Raw genomic sequence first — 23042 nt, 5'->3', positions numbered from 1 at the left:
TTTACTTTCATCAGAGAACATGACTTTGGACCACTCACCAGCAGTCCAGTCCTGTTTCTCTTTAGCCCAGGCAAGACGCTTCTGACGCTGTCTGTGGTTCAAGAGTGGCTTGACACAAGGAATGCGACAGCAGAAACCCATGTCTTTCATACGTCTGTGTGTGGTGGTTCTTGAAGCACTCACTCCAGCTGCAGTCCACTCTTTGTGAATCTCCCCCACATTTTTGAAGGGGTTTTGTTTCACAATCCTCTCCAGGGTGCGGTTATCTCTCTTGCTTGTACACTTTTTTCGACCACATCTTTTCCTTCCCTTCGCCTCTCTATTAATGTGCTTGGACACTGAGCTCTGTGAACAGCCAGCCTCTTTAGCGATGACCTTTTGTGTCTTGCCCTCCTTGTGCAAGGTGTCGATGGTCGTCTTTTGGACAACTGTCAAGTCAGCAGTCTTCCCCATGATTGTGTAGCCTATAGAACTAGACTGAAAGACCATTTAAAGGCTTTTGCAGGTGGTTTGAGTTAATTAGCTGATTAGAGTGTGGCACCAGGGGCCATCAATTTTGAACCTTTTCACAATATTCTAATTTTCTGATATGATGAATTTGAGATTTTCATTTGTTGTCATTTGTAATGATCAAAATTAAACAAAATAAACATCTGAAATATATGAGTTTGTATGTAATGTATGAATATAATATACAAGTTTCACTTTTTAAATGGAATTACTGAAATCAATCTACTTTTTCATGATATTCTAATTTTATGACCAGCACCTGTACATCACCCGGAGCCGTTCAGATTTAATATGCATCTATTGAGCACATAAAATAGAGCCTCAGTATCTCCATTTAGTATCAGCAATTAAGGCAATAAAATTTTTTTAACAAAAGTGAATCTAGACCAATCAGAGGACAGAAAATGCCGACGTAGAGGCGGGCCTGCTAGCTGGTGCTGTGGGACAAATCTGAAATCTGATTGGTTGAACAAAACATTCCTCACTAACATTGTTAGGGTGACATCAGCAGCACTGCTGATTGACATAGAAACACACAGAAGCTGAAATCTGATTGGACATAAAAAAAAATAGCAACCAGATAAATGTGATTGAAGCAGCGCCACCAAGAGAAACAATACAGATTTAAGAGAAGGGATTGTTTGGAATAAATTAATACAGTTAGAGAGAAGAAAAAGTTATGTTGTGTATGTAGGCTAGTGTTTGTGATTGAAGCATTGAAGGCTTTGAAGGCTCTGACCGCCAGCACTGGGTCCTTCCATCCATGTGGATGTTACTGACCGAGTCTGGCTGTAGGAACCAGCACTCCCTTATGGCTCTGGTCTCTCAGTGGGATGTTGTTCCCAGCCTCCTCTGCAAAACTGCCTCCAAAATCTTTGGAAGTTTTCAGAGCACAAGGTTCAGGCCCAGATGGTTCTTCTAACAGGCCTGGATCTCATAAACATTGGTCTATATCCTGAATTAGGCTGTCTCTCTGTGACGCAGGCTGTTTCACATCCAAGCTCCAATTCTTTCCTTATTTATTAACCACTTTGTGTTAATGAGAATCATTGATTTAATGAATGTTTAACCTTCAATCCAGCTGATACCTGCTACATGTGGTGCTCTATTATTAATCAAAACATCTGAACAACGTCTCTGATTAGAGGAGCTCAACCAGCTCTCGGTAAACTTCAGGTCCCTCAGATCGGAACGCAGCAGAGCAGCTGGGATCCAAAAGGGCTTCTTCTCCACAGGACTTTGAGCCAGTAACCATGGTGACAATAGGGAGGTTCTGGAGAATTAATGGGATGATGGCCAAGAGGGGTTTTAGATTTCTGAATCCTCTCTAGGATTGTTCTGATTCAGACTCTGGGAGCTTTTCTGCTTTCAGTTCCTCTCTAACTCCAGCAGACGTTCCATGTCTGACGGAGATCCGATTCACAGCATGTTGGGAACTGACTTCCTGTTCCTGTTCCAGGTGCCAGGAAGAGTGTCCGGTCGGCACATACGGCCCGCAGTGTGCTCACAAGTGTGACTGTCTGAACAGAGCCAAATGCTACCACATCAATGGGGCCTGCCTCTGCAACGAGGGCTTCAAGGGCCCCAGCTGCCAGGACCGCTTCTGTCCCGCAGGCCTTTATGGACTCCTCTGTGACAAATACTGCCCCTGCAAGCTGGACAACACCCTCAGGTAGGTCAAAGTCAAGCTTCTCCCTGGCTGAAATGGCTCATTCATGTTCGTCTAACAAAAGATCCCAAGCTTCCAGATATTCTGCAGATCTATAACGTCTGGATGGAAAACAGGAAAATGCTGAACGGAGACTTTTACTGAATGCATGGTATAAAAAAAACCTCCTTTCTCCCTCGTTTCTCTCCCAGCTGTCACCCTCTGTCGGGGGAGTGCACCTGTGCAGCCGGATGGGCGGGGCTTTACTGCAACGAGACCTGCCCCGCTGGTTACTACGGCGAGGGCTGCAAGGAGCCGTGCAGCTGCACCAACGGAGCTGACTGTGATGGCGTCACTGGAGCCTGCATCTGTGCCCCTGGATACATAGTAATTATGATTTCTTTCACTCTGATGTAGAGCAGAGCTCCGCTAAGGAGGCAAAGGTTGTGGAAAGTTTCTAGCACATCCTATAACTGAAATATTAGAAACAGAGGGCAATAAAAATAATTCAATCATCATCTTTTGGTTAAAGATGGCATCGTAACCCAGCAACAGTCTCCAGGTCATTCTGGATGACCCTGAGATTTTCCCACAACATCTGGGTTTAAAGAACCATACAAAAATATTCACACCCGCTTAACTTCCACATTCTGTCACAAAACATCAAACTTCTGTGCATCTGATGTCACAAACTAGAACAAAGTGGTGATTTGGTCTCAAAGGAAATGAATGTCTTTTTTGTCTTGTAGAACCAGGTTTAGGTTTTAAATCTTCTAAGAAAAAAGCATACTTCTCATTTGTGAAACAGTTCCAGCTCTGTCAGACCGGATCGAGAACATTTTCTGGTATCTGTTCCAGGTCTAGTATCAGATTCAGCTTCATCCATGCCGTTTGTCACATAAGGAATCCAACTTTGCTATCAATATAGAGACCCTTAATATTATTTTATGAAGAAAATATGTTTTTGGGTCTATATGACTCTAAGTAGTAGATAATAATAAGCACGGTCCTTTGACTGCTCAGTACACTGCAAAAAATTGAAATCTAAGTAAGTTTATTTTTCTTTAAAAAAGAGCATTTCTGTCTTAAATTAAGCAGTTAGGTGATACACTTTGCCAATGGAATAAGGCACTTTACATCTAAAATAAGAAAAAACAATTGCGTTGTCTTATTTCAAGTAGATATTATCTATCTTATTTTAAGAGTAAAAATGCTCATTCCATTGGCAAATCTTATTATTTACTTGCTTGAATTATGCTAAATACACTAATTTTAAGACATTTTTACTCGTTTCCAGATCGTTTTTGCAGTGTATCCATCAGAGAGACAGCAACAATTTCTGTAGCCCCGCCCACTCTGTCTCCATCATGTGTGGGCTCTGCAGAGACATCCTGGTCCTGGATGAAGTTTGTAGTTTGGACCTCTTGGGTTCAGACGAACCGCTAACAGAGTAATGATGGGGTTGGAGAAGATAAGCAGAACTTCCTGTTTATGGCTGTGATGGTTTCTATCTGAGGTCCGAAGGTTCGGTACAGGTCAGCATCATACTGGACCGTCCCAACCCAGACGGAACCTTTCAGCTCCTTCCTGTGGAGAACCATGACCTCTGACCTCCACTCAATCTATTTTTATTTTTTTATGGAGTTTTTACTGCACTAGTGGAACGTATCTGACAGGAAAGGGGGTATGAGAGAGGGGGAGAGACATGTGGCAAAGGACCACAGGCCGGATTCGAACCCGGGTGGGCCGTGTCGAGGACTAAGGCCTCCATACATGGGTCGTGCGCACTAACCACTGCGACTCCTGCACACCCGACCTCTTCTTAGGTATAATAAAACAGTTCTAGGTCAGGCTCAGGAAACTGTACGTACGTTTCTTCATTTTTTCGATACCATAGATTACCCATAATGCATTAGATGACCTGTTAGCTTTACAATTGTTTCAAAGAAATGAGATCCTTTCATCCAAATGTGCTGCTGTTGACTCCAGACGGCCTAATGAACGTCTGTAAGACGTTCTCACTCTCACCGCGTTAATTCAATTCAATTCAATTCAGTTTATTTATATAGCGCCAAATTCACAACACATGTCATCTCAAGGCACTTCACAGTTCAACCAGATCATACAGTCAAATTCATACAAAGTTCTCCATCTAAGGAAAACCAGTTGATTGCATCGACTCATTGACTCAATACAATCCCTCACACTAAGCATGCTTGTAGCGACAGTGGAGAGGAAAAACTCCCTTTAAACAGGAAGAAACCTCCAGCAGAACCAGGCTCAGTGTGAGCGGCCATCTGCCGAGGCCGACTGGGTTCAAGAAGACGGAAGCAGAGACACAAAAGCAGCTGTAAAAGGCGGCCCCGTCCAGGAAACACACAGCCAGGCAGACGAGCTCCGAGCCAGCTCCCATGTCAGAGGACGAAGAAAGCACATCCACCCAGTCACAGCACAGCTGATGTTTCTTTCCAGGATGACGTCACAGCCAAACAGGAACAGACGAGGCACGAGGCGTTACATCAGCTGTCGGTCCGTTCCGAGCAAACCCAGACTCCAGCTGGGATTTCCTCAGCTGGACACATTGAAGGCGATGAGCTGTACGGGGTGATGCATCGGGCTTAGTGTGGGAGGGGCTCTGCAGGTGCAGACCTGTGATGTGGGTCACCCAGAGACGGCAGAGTAATGAGGGGACATCTGCAACCTTTCCACAAACCACTGGTTCATTAAAAGGACAGAAGGATTTTTTTTCTTCTCTCCACCTCTGGGTTTCCAGTGATGCCTCAGTGATGTCTGTATACGGTCAGCCTGCAGAAGAGGGGAAGCAGTTCTGTGTGGTATGAGCATTTTGGGTGTGAATGCCACACAGATGTCAGAAGAACAATTCAGATTCTTCATCAATGCTTCAGCAGAATGGGTTTTTCTACGGATCACTGGGAAAAGGTTCTGTATGCTGAGAAACTGACCCTTTTAAAACGTCAGCAATCAGAATGGAACCAGGTGTGAAGCTACCAAACACGAGTTAAATCAAAACCATGCAGTCAATCCCGTCAGCATAATGCTGCCACCACCATGCTTCACTCCAGAGGTGATTTGCAGTGTTAGTTTTTCTCCATCAAGAGAATTTTGTATGCGAGCAATTTTTCTTCATGATGCTGCTTGTTCTCTAATGTTCTTCAACAAGCATCTGCTTAGCAAGTAGGAGACTTTTACAGACAACTGGCTGCACTGGGGTTTATTTAGGGCCATCAGAGTGAAGGGTCCGAGTTAAAAAAAAGCACTTTGCATGTCTACATGATTGTGATTTTATTTGTAAATGTAATTTGAGTTTATTTCTGTTGTTTTACTCCAGTTTGGAGCCGTTGGGTGTTAAACATCTTTTCGTCGCCTGCTTTCTGTTTTCACCAAATTAAAACCTCATGTAAAATTTGTCATGTTAGAATTTTTATCGTATATGAAGCCGGACATTCAGTTTTAAAACTGTGAAGTGATTTTAAGGGATAGTTTTGTGTGTGTGAAGCTTTGGGGGCCCCGGGGTCCCAGCCTCCTGTGGTGCCGGCTGATCTGGCTGGAGAGAGATGACAGAAGCTTTTCTAATTGGAGCGAGAACATCAGAGATTTCAGTAGATGAAAGCAGGAAGGGCTCTGCAGAGGCATGCGTGTTTGGTTTCACGCAACGAATTGGGAGAGTTATTGATTCAGAGAGAATTGATGCAGTGCTGGGAGCCCCCACTTTGGTAGCCATGGATGAGGGACCAGCTTTAAAGATAATTTATTTGGAGCATTGTCACCAGTTCAGTCGGTCAGATCAATATCTGTAAACATGCCCATCTCTGAGCAGAGGTCTTAAATCTGTTCCTGTAGCAGAGGATGTCTTGTTAGTCGCTAAGTTGGCCTCTGAAGGGGAAAAAAAGCTTTGGTTAAACTGAACATTTCTGTCTTTAAAAGATCACACAGTCTTTGATCCTTTCAGATGATAAGCCTTAAGGAAGGTCAGCTGAAGTCCATCCTCTGTTTGTCGCCCAACAGGTGGAATTTAATTTACTTCTGGATTTATTTTCATAAAAAACTTTTGTATCATTTATTTCAAATGAAACCAGAGTTTGATTACATCGATTTAGCCACAGAAAAGTCTGTCAGTACTCAGAACTAAAGACCTAGAATTCAAAGCAGACAGATAGGTGTGGTTCACAAAAGCATTTATTCATGTCGGGTCAGCAACTCAGCAGCTAGGGTCACAAGACCAGAATCTCTGTAGAGGGGAAAACTCAGGTTAGTGAACACGTAAATCTGACAGTGGGTGATAATTAGGGTGTAAGCCACTAACCTGGTTTAAGAGTTCCGTTTGTGCCCAGAAGAATAAGTAGAATCCAGCCGGATAGCTAACAACAGCAACGACGAATGCTGCCCAGAGAGTTCCAGGAACCGAAGCCTAGAAGCTGCTGAACTGGCTGATGAACAGAAGCCAGCAGACAAAGGAAGACAGGATTTTCCAGACTATGAAGCCAAAGCCATTGTAGACAAGGTGAACAGAAATCCAGGCCAGAAGATCAGAGATAAGAATTTAAAGTAACCATGAAGAATGTAGTGATGGAGATCTGTGCTTGTTTTTCTTGAGATGCTCAATGTGTTTTAAGATACTGCTCTGATTTTATTATGAAAAATGTAATATGTTGTAAATATGTATGAACTTCCTGTGGTTTGGCTGCTACCTTGGCCAGGTCTCTCTTGAAAAAGAGATTCTGAATCTCATTGGGACTTCCTGGTTAAATAAAGGTTAAATAAAATAAAAAATTTAAAAAGAAGGGGTACCCAAGGGAAATCCAGCAAGAGTCCGAAGACAGGTCAGGCAAACAGATCAGAACAGCTACAGGCAGGCTCAAAGGTTCAAAGGCAGAACGGGTCAGAACAACAACAGGTCAGCTGGAAAACTCTCATGAAGGCTGGAATTATCTGGCACTGATGACTGGGAACAGGCAGATTAAATAGATGCAGGAGCAGGTGGAAGAGGTGATGAGTAATGAGAAACTGGGCTGAGGTAGGCAGGTGGATGGAATGAACCAATAAGCCAGTCATCAATGCCAAGATCATGACAAAGTTTGATCAATTTGATTAAAACTCTAAAGCTGTTGAGGTTTAGTTTCTGGTGTTTACTTAATTGTTTTTATTTAAACGTAGATGCTGGGTTTCCTTAATTACATTTTTAACTCCTGGTCGTACTCATTTAAAATATCTATTACTTTGTGTGTAAACAGATGTATGATGCACCAAGCTACATATATTTTGCTCTGTTTAACAATGCTAGGCTAACGTTAGCATGTTTCTTCTAAGCTTTGATAAAGTTTAGTTTTCTATTGGGATGGGATGGACATCAACAGTAAAAAAGAAGGTTTTATTTACCTTATGGGAACTGACTTGCTGATAATACAACTCTAATAAAATAAGTCCCCCGGAACTAACTTAACGAGACGTTAAGTATCTTTTAGACGAAGAATTTAGGTAAATTAAGGGCAGAGAAAAACAGCTTTAAAGATTAGAGCTGTGTGTGCAATTTAAGCAGTTTCTATAATATTTCCAGTTCTGGGATTATAAAAGTCATGTTTATGATGTTATAGAAGTTTTCATTAACTTTCATTAACAAGTTATATATAAAGTCAGAATAGAAAATCCCTTTATTGTCCCACAATGGAAAAATATTTAAAGTCATTCCACTTATTTGAAAACAGAAAAGAAATCCTCATAATTATATAAAATCCCGGCGAAGACTTATTGTTGGAGGAAAAATCCCAGGTTGCAGGCTCACAAGCAGAGAACCAACAGACAGCAAAGCTTGACATCGATCATCTAAACGTGCATCAATTTAGGGATGTTTATGTTTAAAATAGTTACATGAATAAATGTGCCATTCAATAGTTAGAAATACATTTAAAATGATTAAGTAATTTATATAATTTCATTTATTCCTATGTATTTTAGTTGGGATTGTTATTTTTTTGGGAATTAGTCATTGTTGATGCTTTTAATCTGCTAAGCGATGAAAAGTCTTCATGTCTGGTTGTTTTTCTGAGCCTCTTTTAAGACACTTTCTCAGATTTAAAGAGAACAACAGCAAACATTAAGAGGCAGAGCGTGAGATTTCGACAGGGCGTCCTCGTTAACCCCTCTGACCTCTGAGAAAAACCCTGCAGGTGGAAATTCATCAGCATGTCCGCGGGGGACGGACGAGCTGGAGGTGTTTGCAGTAATTAAAAGACGCCTGAATTTCATTTTTAATCTTATCAAATAAACTGTTATTTATTGCTGAAATACCCCTTGAGTTTTTACATTTACTGGTAAAACACAAATGAATAGAATGAAAGATCCTGATTACTTGATAAATATGAGAATCTATTGATCTGTCAGTAATTCTAACTGCAGAGGTCGCCTGTCGTTCCGTCATGACTTCCATTATTGAGCCCACGCAGGTTATTTATTACCAAAGTTTTTACAAAGTCCTCACTCCACCAACTTTTTAATAAGTCCTCTGCGCTCTCCTGTCCGTGCACGTTGGGCTGCCTTTGTGAATATTAGATTAATAGTAATTTAAAGGCAGCAGGTTGGAAGCAGGCAGCTTTAATTAACGGAGTTTATATGTTGAAGGTCCTGATCAATGCAGGAGGCGCAGTCAGTCTGCCGCACCATGGCAGCAGGCCTGAATGAGGTCAGACCCCCTGATGGAGCTGCAGCCGCATCCCGCGTTGATCGGACAAGCAGAGCCATCATGTCGCTCTGCAGGGAGGCCATCAGCGCCAATCATCTCCTCCTTCCTACTTCATCCGATGCTTTATTGCATCAGCGCTAACAAATTAAATGCACTCATGGGCTTGTAATGAGTTTTAAGAGAGAGAGTCTGAGTAAGAACTGAATGCCTGCGGAGAGCTGCAGGAGCAGGAAATGATGGTGAAAACTCTTCATCAGTCAGTTTCTTCACCCCAAAGAGTGGATAGAAGAGCCAACTCAAGAGAAAATATGTTTTTCTCACAGGGATCTGCAGACGAAGTCAGCAGCAGGACTCAGGAGTCACAGAGCTGTGATCTCAGCCCGGATGCAGGAGGAATGATGCGACTCAGAGTTTCTGTTTGTGTCTCTGTTGTCCACAGGGAGACGACTGCTCCTTCAGCTGTCCTCCGGGTCAGTACGGAACCAACTGCACCTCCTTCTGTTCCTGCCACAACGAGATCTCCTGCTCACACGTCGACGGCTCCTGCATCTGCAAAGAAGGTTCGGCTCATCGCTTGCACCGCGTTTCAGGCTCTGATTTCTTTCCCACACAGTTCGGTTCTTTAGCTCAAGGTTCAAAACTCCAACCTGGTCCAACTTTTTTTATTTAAACATCAGCCAATCAGGAGGAAGATTATAATCCAGAATTCATTGTGTGTTTAGATTAACAACACAACAACCGAAACGTTTCATCCCCGCAATGCACCAGTACCAACGTCAATGTTTCCCAGAACTTTTTTATTATGTTCTACATTGTGCTCCAACTTTATATATTTTAATATCTGACTCTTTAAATATTTATGCAGCACAGATTCAGCATGAGAAGGAAGGTAATTAAGGGGAGGGTGATGAAACCGAGTGCAGGACCGGCAGCTTGTTTGGACAAGCGAAGAAGAAAGGTTCAGAGATGACACAAGGCTGGTCCCGGCCCGCTTTGGGTCCAATTTAGAACGTAAGGGAGAAAACGCAGACATTAGGAGGGAACCATGGAACACTTCTGGTTATCTTTCCGAATAAATAAATGAGTCTAGATGTTGATGCTAAATGTGAACAGAGAAAAACCGATAGAACCTTTCAGTAACACGGTTCTTAAAGGTTCTCCACACAGCAGATCAAATGTTGACCAATTCAGAACAAGCAGTTCTTAGTTCTCCGTCCTGCTGTCCCCAAGGAGCCCCGGACTTTTAGAGACATTGGTCTACACAGCTGCTGCTCCATCAGAGCGTCCATCAGATCTTCTTATCTTGTTTTTGGTTGATTCGTTAAAATAAATATGATTTGCTGCTCTAAACCATCTGATTTCCTTTCCTTTGGTCATTGCTCATAAATCTACCCAGTGGTTTCTTGGTAGTTACCCCTGTGTTGATTTTCCACAGACTTAGGTAAAAATAAAACAATTCAGAAGCAAAAGTTAATTTGTTGACGTTTAAGCTGGAGGGCCGTGATTTAAAGACAAGTCGTGAGCAGCTGTCTGGCCGGCTTTAAAGCAAACACCTCCCTCCTATTTTGCTGTTCTTGCAGATTTTCCGCTATGCTGGTAAACTGAGGCAAAGATTTCTCTCGTTATTTTGGGCTTGATGGCTCAGTTTGTTCTATGATTTTCAACATAAAAAATCTGTCCAGCAGCCGAATGACAGGATCCCAGGACTCTGAACCTCCGTCATAGCCGAGTCCTCAGCAACACTTTGTCCCTGACTCCATGTCCAAGTCGGGATCAGACTGAGGTTGACGGTTTGTCTCCCTGTCTTCCTCAGGCTGGCAGGGAGTGGACTGCACCGTCCAGTGCTCCAGCGGGACGTGGGGCTTTAACTGCAATCAGACGTGCCAGTGCGCCAACGAGGCAGCCTGTGACCCGGTCAACGGGACCTGCACCTGCTCGCCGGGCTGGAGGGGGGAGTACTGCGACGTCCCGTGTCCCGTAAGTCCTAAACTTCCATGTTTTTCACCTTTTTACAGGAAAAACAAAAGGATTTTTCTGAAAATGTGTTGCCCCAATCAGAGCGGCTACCAGCGGTTACCATAACAACCTCTTTGTTCTTCATCTATTCTGGTCTTCATCGTTTTAGTGAAAGCTGTCTTTGTTTTTAGACTTTTTGGTTCTGTTGGCTGAAGCTTCAAAGATGTTCTGACATCTGCAAAGGTTTGACGATAGCAGGAATGAAGCCTTGACAAAACTCAGAAACTTCATCCTCAGTGTTTGGATTTAAAAACATATTTAGATCCAGTAGAAGATCTGAAGAACAGGTTTGGATCCTGTTAGAAACTGAGCTCAGAGTCAGAAACATCTGGATCTGCCGGCTAAAACATGTCCAATGACCCATTTGGGCTGAGCTTAAGTGTTCTGTCCTTGTTCTACCACCCTGACTAAAGACACATGGTCCTGGTTCTGCTTGCAGGATGGATGGTACGGGCTGGACTGCAGGGAGAAGTGTGACTGCGTCCACGCTGGCAGCTGCGATCCGTCATCTGGAACCTGTCATTGTCTTGCAGGTTGGACCGGTGAGTTTTTAGCAAAAACAAAAAAGTCCAATTAAGTCCAATTAAAACAGGGAACAAGACAAAAAATATTCAACTTGGACGGCCAGTTGGACCCAAAAGAGACAAAAACATAAAAATAAAAATTATTTTACCTTCTAGCTTGTTGAAAAATAGTTTTTTTAAACCTTTTCTCTAACTGCTGGATGCTTTCCGCTGTTTTTTATTTTTTTTTATATTCTGCTGATTTATCGATCTATGTATCTGAGGTTGGAAAGCCTCGGTGCCATTACCCTAATCCACAGTTTCTCTATCAGATCTAAGCCTCTGGAAATCTGGCCCAGTTGCCCGGAAACATTAACGGTACTTCCACGGTATGGTCCATCTGCTCTAATGCGGCTCCAGAAGGGAAAGCAGAGCCGAACACTCAGGTCTTAGGCCAGTGTTACCTCCTCATCAAATCCACACAGCCATGGTAGAACTCAGAGTGAATGATAGGACCCCTTTTGGTGCTTTATGGCTTTAAATAAAGGCTCTGTTGCCATGGAAATATCTGCAGTTCTCCACGCCTCAATATATAAATGCCCCACACTGCTCAGGGTTTATAACAGATAAACCAGACTACTCTGGACACCCATATGAAAAGAGGGAGGAGCATCTCCAAATTGCTCCTATGCTACAATTGTTTGGGTTCTTTGGAGACTGAGTTGATTTTTCGCTGCAGTTTGAATCCTGTATGCACATTTTGGGCTGACTAAGAAAACCCCTCCCATCACCCCTGATTGGAGGATAGTAGGAAGATGTGCAGCTGTCAAGATATTTCCTGATGTCGATAGAGCTGAGACCTTGAACCTCTGCTTCATGCCATTCCGTCTCGGTGGCAGTGGAGCCGGTGCCTCCGTTCTCACAAGTCTATACTTTCTGTGTTCTTGTCAAGAACACACTTGGAGAGAACACGAGTCCATACTTGCATTCTTCTGAATTTAGAAAAGGCCCCTGCCTTCTTTTCTGGGTAGGTATAAAACTTTCCTTTTTGATAAAGCTTATAGTCTATAGGCAGTCTGTGGGAGAACGGCTGGACAGGTCACAGAGACACACAACCATCCACACACACTCACCCTTAAAGACAATGTAGAGACACCAGTCAACTAACAGTCATGTTTTTGGACAATGGGAGGAAGCCGGAGTACCCGGAGAGAACCCACGCACGCACGGGGAAAACATGGAAACCCCATCCAGAAAAGAACCTGGGACAGGAATCGAACCCGGAGCCTTCTTGTTGCTAAGCAACAGTGCTACAAACTGCGCCCCCATGCAGCCCACACCTGCTTTCATGCTTGAAAGTAGGAAGGAAAAAGCAGGCTGAACATTGATGAAATAAACAGACGTTTGGGACTTTATCTCTATGGATCTTGTTAGAAGCAGATTCTAAATGTCCAGAGTGGATGAAGAGATCTGAAGGAAATACTTCTTCACCTGCATTCACTGATTCTAGGTTCTCACTGATCTCAAGGCTGAAACTTGTGGTTCATGTTTACAGACCTCTCACATGGGCACATTGTGAGGAGGCAAAAGCAAAATCAGAATCAAGTTTATTGCCAAGTAGGTTTGCACTTACAAGGAATTTGACTTGGTGTTGTTGGTGCAGACAAAAAACAAAATAAGATAGAATATATATATATATATATATACACAGAAGCTATATACACACAGTAGACTGTGCGTTAATGTAAGGCAGTAATCCTGAATGGGGTAGAGAAACATTGTCCAGTGTCACGGGCGGTAGCAGATGGGAAAAAATTGTTTTTGTGACGGGAGGTTCTGGTCCTGATGGACTGCAGCCTCCTGCCAGAGGGAAGTGACTGAAATAATCTGTGACTGGGGTGCGAGGGATCAGCCTCTGAGTCCTGGAGGCGTGCAGCTCCTGGAGAGATGGGAGGTTGTAGCCAATCACCTTCTCTGATGACACGCTGCAGTCTGCTCTTGTCCTTAGCGGTGGCACCAGCGTACCAGATGGTGATGGAGAAAGTGAGGATGGACTCAATGATGGAGGAGTAGACCTGCACCACCAAAATATGGGGAGATCTGAGTGGAAAAAAAGAAAAAAGCTGAGAACATAGTAGTTTCATCATTTCCATCCCTCTGAGGAAGGTTCTGCAGAGTTCATCATGAAGCAGCAGTCTTTATCTCTGTCAGAATGCTCAGAACGTTGGACCCAGAATACAAGCAGACAGATCAGTTTTTGAAACAAGCGTTTATTTAAAGCAAAATGCGGCTGCTCGTCAGCCGGAGTGGGCTCGCTGGATTCTCTGCAGAAACGGAGACTCAGGTCAGTGACTTCAGAACTCAGATAGGGAATGATAATGAGTATGAAAGTAACCAACCAGGCAAAGTTCAGTCTGAAGAAGAAATAAAGTCCACAAGAGCGGAAATCTGTAGCCTGTTACTTAGCCTGCATCAGAGATCAAGGAGAGAAGAGGAGCAGCGTCTTGCAGCAGCCAGAGCACGCAGGGGAACGGAAGGTCCTTAGACTTAGAACCTTGTCTAAGTTTAAGGATCTATGGTCTGTTTTTATCTACTAGAAAACAACCCTGTACTTTAAATCTTATGACTCCAGGTCTCACAGGCTGTCAGTAGATTCTCACACCTGCAGCAACCTCTTCTGTTGCACCGTGTCTTTAGGTTCTTCCAACTCTTGTAGATTCCAGTGCAGACTGTGTGTGGCTCCATGATCCATGAGCTCCGATTATAAAGTGATCCCAGCAATGAAAAATAAACAGTAATAACCAACCAGAATCCATGAAAGGAGGTTAACATGCTAAACATCTTTGTTTGTTTGTGGGACAAAGTGGAGGAAACGGATGATTTCATCGGATAATTGTCTCACAATTTATTTTCTCGGTCAATGTTTTTCTTGTTGATGCAGAGGAAAAAAAATCCCAGGAGGGAGAAAAGCGTTAGAGGAGCACAGAGGGAGGAGGAAGGCAGAGCAGACAACAGATCGATACGACACACTGAACATTTAAAACCTATAATTCAAAAGCTGAAGATTGGAGCTCGGGTGACACTGACAGGCAGGTTCTGTTCAATAAACTGCCTCACAACCGTCTCTGTTAGAGAAGCAGCTCCCTCCCAGAGGTTCACAATACCCTGACCCTCCATGTTTTACCAGCTGATGGGTCAGCAGAGGATGTGATGATGGTGAAGGACCTGAGCTGCCCAGCCGTTAAGCTGACAGATTTACAATCAGCTTACAAAGAGACAGATCATGCAAACACAGCCGTCATCTGTATAAACACAGTCTTTAAAAAAAAGTATTAACACCCCTTTAGCTTTTTCACATTTTTGGGATACTATAATAAATTGTATATTATAATATTTTACGTCAGGGAACAGGTGTAGCTGCTCTGTTTAAATTAGACCAAAGCTGAACTTTCTGGCTCAGATGTAAAAACGTCACCCCCAACACGGTGCAGTGAAGCATGATGCATGCGGCGTGATGCTGTCAACACTGTTTATCTTTTCACTTCGGTTCCACATCTCTCTGCAAGTAAAGATATTTGAATATTCATTCTCAAATTAAATAAATTCAGTTTATTTACAGTCAGATTGGTAGAAAGTTTCTATCTAGGAAAAACACTGCTTAGTTGTCGACTTTGAGGGACACTCTTCTCCAGGAGGTAACGATCATATTTACTTGTAGCACAGCATGAGATGTTAGAAAAGGTAAACGAGCTCCACAGGTGGCTCTTTGTAGGAAAGAAACAGTTAGCTCCGAACCAGTTTACATGCCAAAGGGATGAAAGAGAGCACATAGAAAAAATTGAGCTCATAGATATATCTAGGAGACAACCAGGATTAAGCAATGAAAAACAAGCCCAACTCTATTATCTATAACCGAAGGTGTTGACGCAACAGCACAGCTGATCTTTCTCTCTAAGATGGTGTCAGAGTCGAACAGGAACAGACCAGATGAAGCTACTATGATGGAAAAAGGCAGACAGAACATAAAGGTAGGAGTTGAATTAACTATAAGTACTGCAGAATTGAAGAATATAGATAGGATGAAGCAGAATGATGAAAAATGGGTCCCTATGACCTCCAGCACTCTAAACCTATAGCAGCATAACTATAGAGATAGCTCAGGATAACCTGAGACCCTCTAACTATAAGCTTTATCAATAAGGAAAGTTTTATACCTACCCTTAAAGGTATACTATGCAACCGGTGTTGATTTTCCAGCGAGGCTCCCTCCAGAGGGCGAAAGTAAAAGTGCACTGTCGTAAGTATTGAGCCTTGCAGCCCTCTTTTTCTTTTAGCTCTCGCCATTCGGAAAAAGCTTGCCCGATGTTCACACGTGTACGACTCCTCTCTCTGTCCAAAGCCCTTTTCCTCTTTCTTGCTGTTTTCTCGCTGGTTGCGCCATGATAACTGTAACTGGAGCGTGTAACAAAAGTAATTTCCCTCTTGGATTATTAAAGTATTTCTGATTCTGATCTGATAACTGCACAAATATTGCCACTGCGCTAGCAACGAGCATGCCTTTCACTGGGGGCGTGTAGCACTTCTCGCCGTAAAGCAGACCGACTCTCGCGATGCACAAGAATTGCGGGCCGAGGGCTCCTGCAATTGCAAGTACGGTATTTCCCCTACAGACCACCAGGGCGGCCGAGAAAACCTTTGTTCGACCTGAAATGACTCATTTAATCATCCAAAACGTTATGGAACACATTAATTAACTGAAAAATGTTGCATAGTATGCCTTTAATAGTAGACATGGGCCTTTTCTCAATTCACAAGAACGCAAGTATGGACTCGTGTTCTCGCCAAGTGGAACAGTGCTGGGGGTGAGGCTGATTGCGTGTCACGAGGACACGAGCACATAAGAACGGACCAGTACCCATATTCAGAAACAGCCGGGGTGTCTGCCTCACAGATTAAAACTGGTGGTTGGTTCCACAGGAGAAAAGTCTGATAATGAAGAGATCTGCCTAAAATATAACATGGAATCAAGCAACAATGCTAGCTAAAGCTATTTTTATTTAAAGCATGCTGCATAGCATTTAGCCACTATAGACAACACTGGTCAATTGGACCACGGTTGCTTTAGGTTTTCTTGCAAACATTTTTACAAAGAACATTAATTGGGTAAGGAATGATTTTCTTTATAGTAATTTTAGTAGGTTGTGTTTTGTATGATTGAATGTTTTTCTTGGGTTTTTGTAAAAAATCTCAATTGTTTTCCTGTTAGCTATTCTAATACCTAACCTGACTCCGTCAGATGGATTTGCTGAGCCTCCAGGGCAGTGTTTTGCTCTTCTTTCATTGAAGAAATATTCTGTCATTCCAACTTGCTCGATAACCACGCTAACGCTAGTTTCATCGGCTGAAATTTTCTTTAGACTGAACTGTCGCGCTTCTCGTTGCGTCACACCTCAACCCGCCTCAAAGCCAACGCTGATTGGACGTTCGTTTGGTGAACGGCTCCAAATTTTCTTTAACAGAAAGTACCCAGACTGATCTGCGAGAGAAACCTTGAAAGCTCGCGAGATCAGGATGGTCTCATGTGGCTAACTAATACCAGCCTCTTTTCGTTCTGAACGGTGGTGTTGTTCTGTTGAGCTGAATCCCCGGTAAAAAGGCCATTTCAGGTCGTAAAGGCTGCAGAGCAACAATCTTTTCACAGCAGCCAAGCTTTCTGGGTCCAGTCAGAATCGTCTCTGATTCCCTGGAGGCTGCATGTCTTTATTTCTCACTGGTACTCTGGCCCTGCAGGCCCAGACGTTATTTTTTGTTGGAGCTGAAGAAAATTTTGAAAACGTGCTGTATATTCATGAATGTAATAAATAATATACGTTTGGACTGAGAAGCTAAAAATGAAGCAGTTGTTCTGTTTGTTCTGATGTTCTTTAAACGTTAATCAGGGCAAACACATCAGTATAATTAATGTTAGATCTGGTTTCCAGCTGAGTGTTATGGAGAACTTTACTTTAAAGTGTTTGTTTAGGAATGTCTTGTTCTACGTCTTTGTTTAAACTTCCCTGCATGAAGAGGAGAAACCCTGATGTTGTTCCCAGTGCGACTCCGTGGTAGTCTGTGCTTCACTTTCATATTCTCTCATATTCTGATTCAAAGGAGGTTTTTAATGAGCGCGACTGCAGCTCCATGGGGGGCAGATAGTCTCCCTCTCTACCTTCTGTTTGATAAACTTAGATTTGGTGTAAGATGGGTCTCCTGGGCGCAGTCTTTGTCTCCAGACTTTCCCCTGTGTGCAGCGGAGGCTCTGATCCGTCCAACAACACCAGCTACTCTGCAGACTGACTTCAGCCTCCAAGGACACACAAAGACCTGCAAGACTGATGAAAGAGGGAGACACAGGAAAAAGGTCCAAATATTTAGATTCATGTCAATGAACCCAAACTCTGACAATGGCAGATTGTTTGCTGCTAAAGGTAGAAAGATAAGAAAGAAATTATAAAATCATCATACTTCACTGAACAACTTAACCCAAAACCACCTCCTGCTTCAGCGTGTAGAACTTCCAATAGAACCAAATCCAAGTTAAATGGAAAAAACTGAATGTACAAAGCACACATCTAAATATGTAATGTCCTTTGCAGCAGGAAATTATGAAGCAAAATAAATCAGGTTTTTACTTTTTCACAAGTAAATTTGAAAAGTGTGGTGTATTTGTTTCTTATCCTGACACCCCTGAATAAAATCTGGCTATCTTCAGATGTCCCATAATGGGCAACTAGAGTCCCGCTATGTCAAATTTATTCTGAATCTAACTGCAGATGTTCTGGTTTAGAGACGATTAGAGAGCAGGGAGGAAGTTCTGGTCCAGTTTAAAGCATTTTTATGTTTTAAAACAATCCACCTTCTTTGAACATCTACCAGAGCTCGATATAGACCATCATCTGAATGTGAGGAGAGGCTGAACCATCTGTAAACCAATCAGAACATTGACAGACAGTCTGTAGGAGGAGAGTATTGATCTGAGAAGCAACCAAGAGGACCTTGGTAACCCTGGAGGAGCTCACAGAGCATTTTTAGCCTGCTGCTATACTGAAGCATGGTGGTTGCAGTATTATTCTGAGGATGCTGTTCTGGAGCAGGAACAAAGGCTCTGGTCGCAATTCATCTGAATATTCCATTCAGTTTACTTTATAGCACTAATTAACAGTTAACATCATCTGAAAGTGTTTTGCAGAAACAATGTAACCAGATTAGTCAGTCAGATTAGATAAACCTTTTCTATCTAAGGAAAACCATCTGATTATATCCAATGAATGAATTTACAGAATTCAATCCTCCTGGAGAAGCATGTAGACATTCGACTACATTGTGTTGTTGACCTTCTTTTTTAGAAAAGGTAACAATAAACTAGCTCTTTAGGTGGCGCTGTCTAGAAGAGAAACGGTTCGATAGGAATAAAAGAGAGCACATAGTTGGTCACGTTAAAAGCTGAGCAAATAGCATTAAAACAAACTATGTCTGGGGGAGAAACAGAACTAAGCACTGTTAAAAAGGCCGAGCTCCGACATCTTTAAACAAAGGTGTTGATGGCAGCAGCACAGCTGATAATTCTCTGCCGGATGGAGTCACAGCCAAACAAGAACAGTGGAAGAATAGAGATAGAATGAGGCAGAATGATGAAATGGGGGTCCCTATGTCCTCCAGCAGTCTAAGCCTATAGCAGCATAACTATAGAGATAGCTCAGGATAACCTGAGCCACTCTAACTAGAAGCTTTATCAAAAAGGAAAGTTTTAAGCCTAGCCTTAAAGTAGACAGGGTGTCTGCCTCACAGACTAAAACTGGTGGTTGGTTCCACAGGAGAGGAGCCTGATAACTAAAAGATCTGCCTCCCATTCTTTTAGAAATTCTAGGAACCACTAGTAAACCTGCAGATTGAGAGCGAAGTGCTCTGTTAGGAACATAAGGAACAATCAGATCTCTGATACCAGATGGAGCTTGGCCATTTAAGGCTTTATATGTGAGAAGGAGGATTTTAAATTCTACTCTCTTAATTACAACAACCTTAAAAGCCTTTGATAGACACGCTCTCATCCGATGTAAAGTGGTACATCGTGTCTATTATACTAAAGCTAGATTGGCTAAAATGTATGATGGAATAACTACAACTTGAGATAGATACCAGCAGTCTAAAGCAGACCTTGTACATATGTTTTTGAACTGCTCCTCATTATATAGTTACTGGTCGGACATTTTTGCCATTTTGTCATAAGTACTGGGTGAAAAACCCAAACCCAATGCACTTACTGCGATATTTGGGACCCCCCCTCTTCTTAGGGACACATATACTTTGGCTTCCTTTGCTAAAATCTAAAAAAAGATGTTCTTGCTTTCGCCACTCTACTGGCGAGACGAGACGACTGATTGTTTTGAAATGAAAATCTTCTGTACCATCCTCACACATCCATTGGATTAAGGACATCCTCGATTTTCTCAAACTAGAAAAAAATCCGACTGTCTATGATGGGTAGAAGTGGAATGTGTATGAATCTTTGGGGACCATTCCTTGAATTTGTCAACGCCTAAGGGGGGCATGCTGAGCATGATTAGTATACTATGTCTGGCTGTGGCTATGTCTATTTAATGATGTCTTGTATTTAGCATTTGCTATTTGATGGGTAGGTTTGTTTTTTCTTATTTGTATTTGTTTGTTAGTCTGTTTTTGTTTGTATGTGTGCAGGTTGATTGTTCTTCCAAAAAAAAAGAAAAATGTACATTTATTTGAAATATTGTTTGAGATCATTTTGCTCAATAAACAAAGATTGAAAAAAAAATTACAATTAAAAAAAAATGTATCTAACCTACCCTCAAATACTCGTAGAGAAACAGGCCTATCATTTGTGAAATGGTGTCTATCCCCACATTTATAAAGTGAAAAAACTTTGGCAATTTTCATCTTCTCTAGAAATTTACCCGACTGAAATGACAGATTGCAGATGTAAGTCAGAGGCTGAATAATTTCCTCAATAACCTTCTTAATTACTGTCATATCAGTGGCATCACAGTCAGTTGACCTCTTCCTATTACATTTATTGACAATATCTCTAATTTCACTTTCTCTCACAACAGTGAGAAACATTGAAAAAGGATTTCTGCTGATATAATTGTCATTCGGAGCTCCAGTTGTTGTAGCATCCAGGATTTTTTCTGCCAATTTGGGTCCAACACTCACATAATATTTATCTAAATTATGAACAATGTCATTAATGTGGTCGTTATTTACACAAACTGAGGAAATGTCTTTTTTCCTGAGTTTTTCTTGACAAAATTATTTAATACACTGGAAAAATGATCGACAAAGAAGAAAAAATGTCTTAAATTAAGTGTATTTACCCTTAATTTGAGTAGGTAAATGAGTATTTTCACTCTTAAATTAAGATCATTAGATAATATGCACTTGAAATAAGACAATGCAATAGTTTTTTTCTCTATTTAAATGTAAATTGTCTCGTTCCATTGGCAAAATATCTCACTTTGCTCCCTAAATTCAAGAAAAAACGCACTTATTTTAAGAAAAAATTACTAATGTCGATTGCAGTGTTCATTCCAAATCCCTTTGATATGTTAATCATTTCTATCTAATAATTTACTGTAATAATCTTGTTTAGCTTTTCATACATTAGCAGTTCATTTATTCTTATATTTATTCTCTACATCCAAAGATCTATGCCTTATGAAATCTCTATATAGTTTGTGTTTTTTTTTTGCGGGCATTTTGTAAACCCTTTGTAATTCAAGGAGCTTCTGATTATTTGTTTTTATGAGAGAACATTATAAATGTACAGTTTTTATCATATAATACTTTAAAGGTATTAAGAAAATTATCATATGCTATATCAACATTATATTCTTGCAAAACTTTCTCCCTGTTATGTTTCAATAAGTCATCTTTGAAAGATTTGAGTGATTCCTCTGTTCTTACTCTTTTAAACTGTGGATCACTTTTATCCTTATTTTTATGTAGAAAATGTCGCTGACAACAAAGACTGGAAGATGATCACTAATATGCTGAACTATTAATCCACTTAACGTATTTTTATCTAAGATATTAGTAAATATATTATCTATAAATATGGCACTGTTAATTGTAATCCTGCTGGGTCTACTGATTTAGTGAAAAAGGCTCAAACTGTACATGAACTAGAGGTGAGTATTGGCATGAGTGTTGCGATTCGATACATGTCCCGATACTTGGGTCACGAAACGATATTATCACGATATTGCAGTATCACTATATATTGCCATATTTTCCCCAGCTATCAAAATCAAATGATGAGATAAAACAGCAAGTGCTGTATATTTTCATCAGAAACTATTGATTAGGTATTATCATCCATGTTGTTTGGGGTTTTCTTCCACTGTGACTGCCTCAAATACAGATTTGGTGCTGCACGCACAGCTAAAGGGCTCCACAGCGCTTTCTGCCAGAGTGGTGGTGCAGAGGTAGCCCATTTTCCCATCAATGTTTTATGTAACCATTTTTTTTTTTTTTAATTGATACTAAAAAGTGAAAGATCGATATTATATTGGGCAGCCGAATATCACGATATATTGCCAAAACGATTATTTCCCACACCCCTAACATGAACTGTAATGAACTCTTCAGTAGGTTTATGATTATTTGAGTTATGTAGATCTATATTAAAGTCCCCATAGATGAAGAAGACCTTCTGAGTTGAAACTGTCTATGTTTTCTCAAAACATTCTCTAAATATTTCCATATTTTAACCAGGAGCTTTGTATATACAGTTAACAGTTACATTTTTTGACTTTTCCATAAATATTTCAACTGTTAAACACTCAAATGCATTTTTAGTCGCTCTGGTCATGTTTTCTACTATTTTATACTTTGAGTTTTTGTCAACATACAGAGCTACTCCTCCCCCAGTTTTTATTTCTCTGTTGATATAATTGAACCCATAACTATTCTGCTCAAAATTAGCCCCTTTTCTCATGAGCGATCCATGTTTCAGAGATGGCTATGATGCTGAATGGCTGTTTAAACTGGTTCAGACAGTCTTTGATGTTGAAGTTTGCATAAGAACCTCTACTATAGAGAAAGAGTATCTACTTGAACTGCTCTGTTAAATTGATCAGTTGTGTAGAAGCAGCAGTTATCAACATTGTCATATAAGATATTGTTATCTGGATCCACTTTGTCTTCCATGCCCTGACTTTAATAATCTGTGTAACTGAATGTTTGCAGTTTCCAGGTTATCTGCACTAACAGTTGTAGGTGATAGTGATGTGTCCATAAGTGACAACTAATCAGTTCCTGTAACTTGTGACATGGTGAGAGTGAGTCCTGAGCTCCAAATAATCCTCAGAGAGTTCAGTCATATTTATCCAGCTCTGTGATGTCCTGAATGACCAAAACTTTCGCCTCCTCCAGTGTTCCATTCAGTTTGATTAAGACCTCACAGTTCGTGGTCAGCGTGGACTGAATCTTCTGCTTCCTCAGGAAACAGGCCTTCTTTGCGGTGTCAACGTTCTTCTTGGTCAGGTTCTCGTTAATGAACACGTCCGACCCTTTTAGTAACCTGCCCTGTTTCAGCAGAGCAGTTTTTGTTTCCGGTTGCTGAGCCTCATGATAATCGTCGGTCTGTTGTTGTTCC

General features: G+C 41.5%; 1 protein-coding gene across 3 annotated transcripts in view; it reads left to right on the top strand.

Annotated features, from left to right (window-relative positions):
* LOC119797687 (multiple epidermal growth factor-like domains protein 11) overlaps window positions 1-23042 on the top strand; it is a 196484-nt gene that overhangs the window by 136550 nt on the left and 36892 nt on the right. For all 3 annotated transcript variants that reach the window (XM_038306858.1, XM_038306857.1, XM_038306856.1), the window contains exons 9-13: window positions 1970-2182; window positions 2371-2545; window positions 9295-9415; window positions 10669-10832; window positions 11311-11413. In XM_038306858.1, coding sequence (XP_038162786.1) covers window positions 1970-2182; window positions 2371-2545; window positions 9295-9415; window positions 10669-10832; window positions 11311-11413 — 776 coding nt within the window. The remainder of the gene's footprint in view (window positions 1-1969; window positions 2183-2370; window positions 2546-9294; window positions 9416-10668; window positions 10833-11310; window positions 11414-23042) is intronic.

This window comes from Cyprinodon tularosa, unplaced genomic scaffold (assembly GCF_016077235.1).
Source record: "Cyprinodon tularosa strain WSP-4 unplaced genomic scaffold, ASM1607723v1 ctg595, whole genome shotgun sequence".
NCBI classification, from domain to species: Eukaryota; Metazoa; Chordata; class Actinopteri; order Cyprinodontiformes; family Cyprinodontidae; genus Cyprinodon; species Cyprinodon tularosa.
Note: the sequence above shows the minus strand (reverse complement) of the source record. Positions and strands in the feature narration are given on the sequence as shown.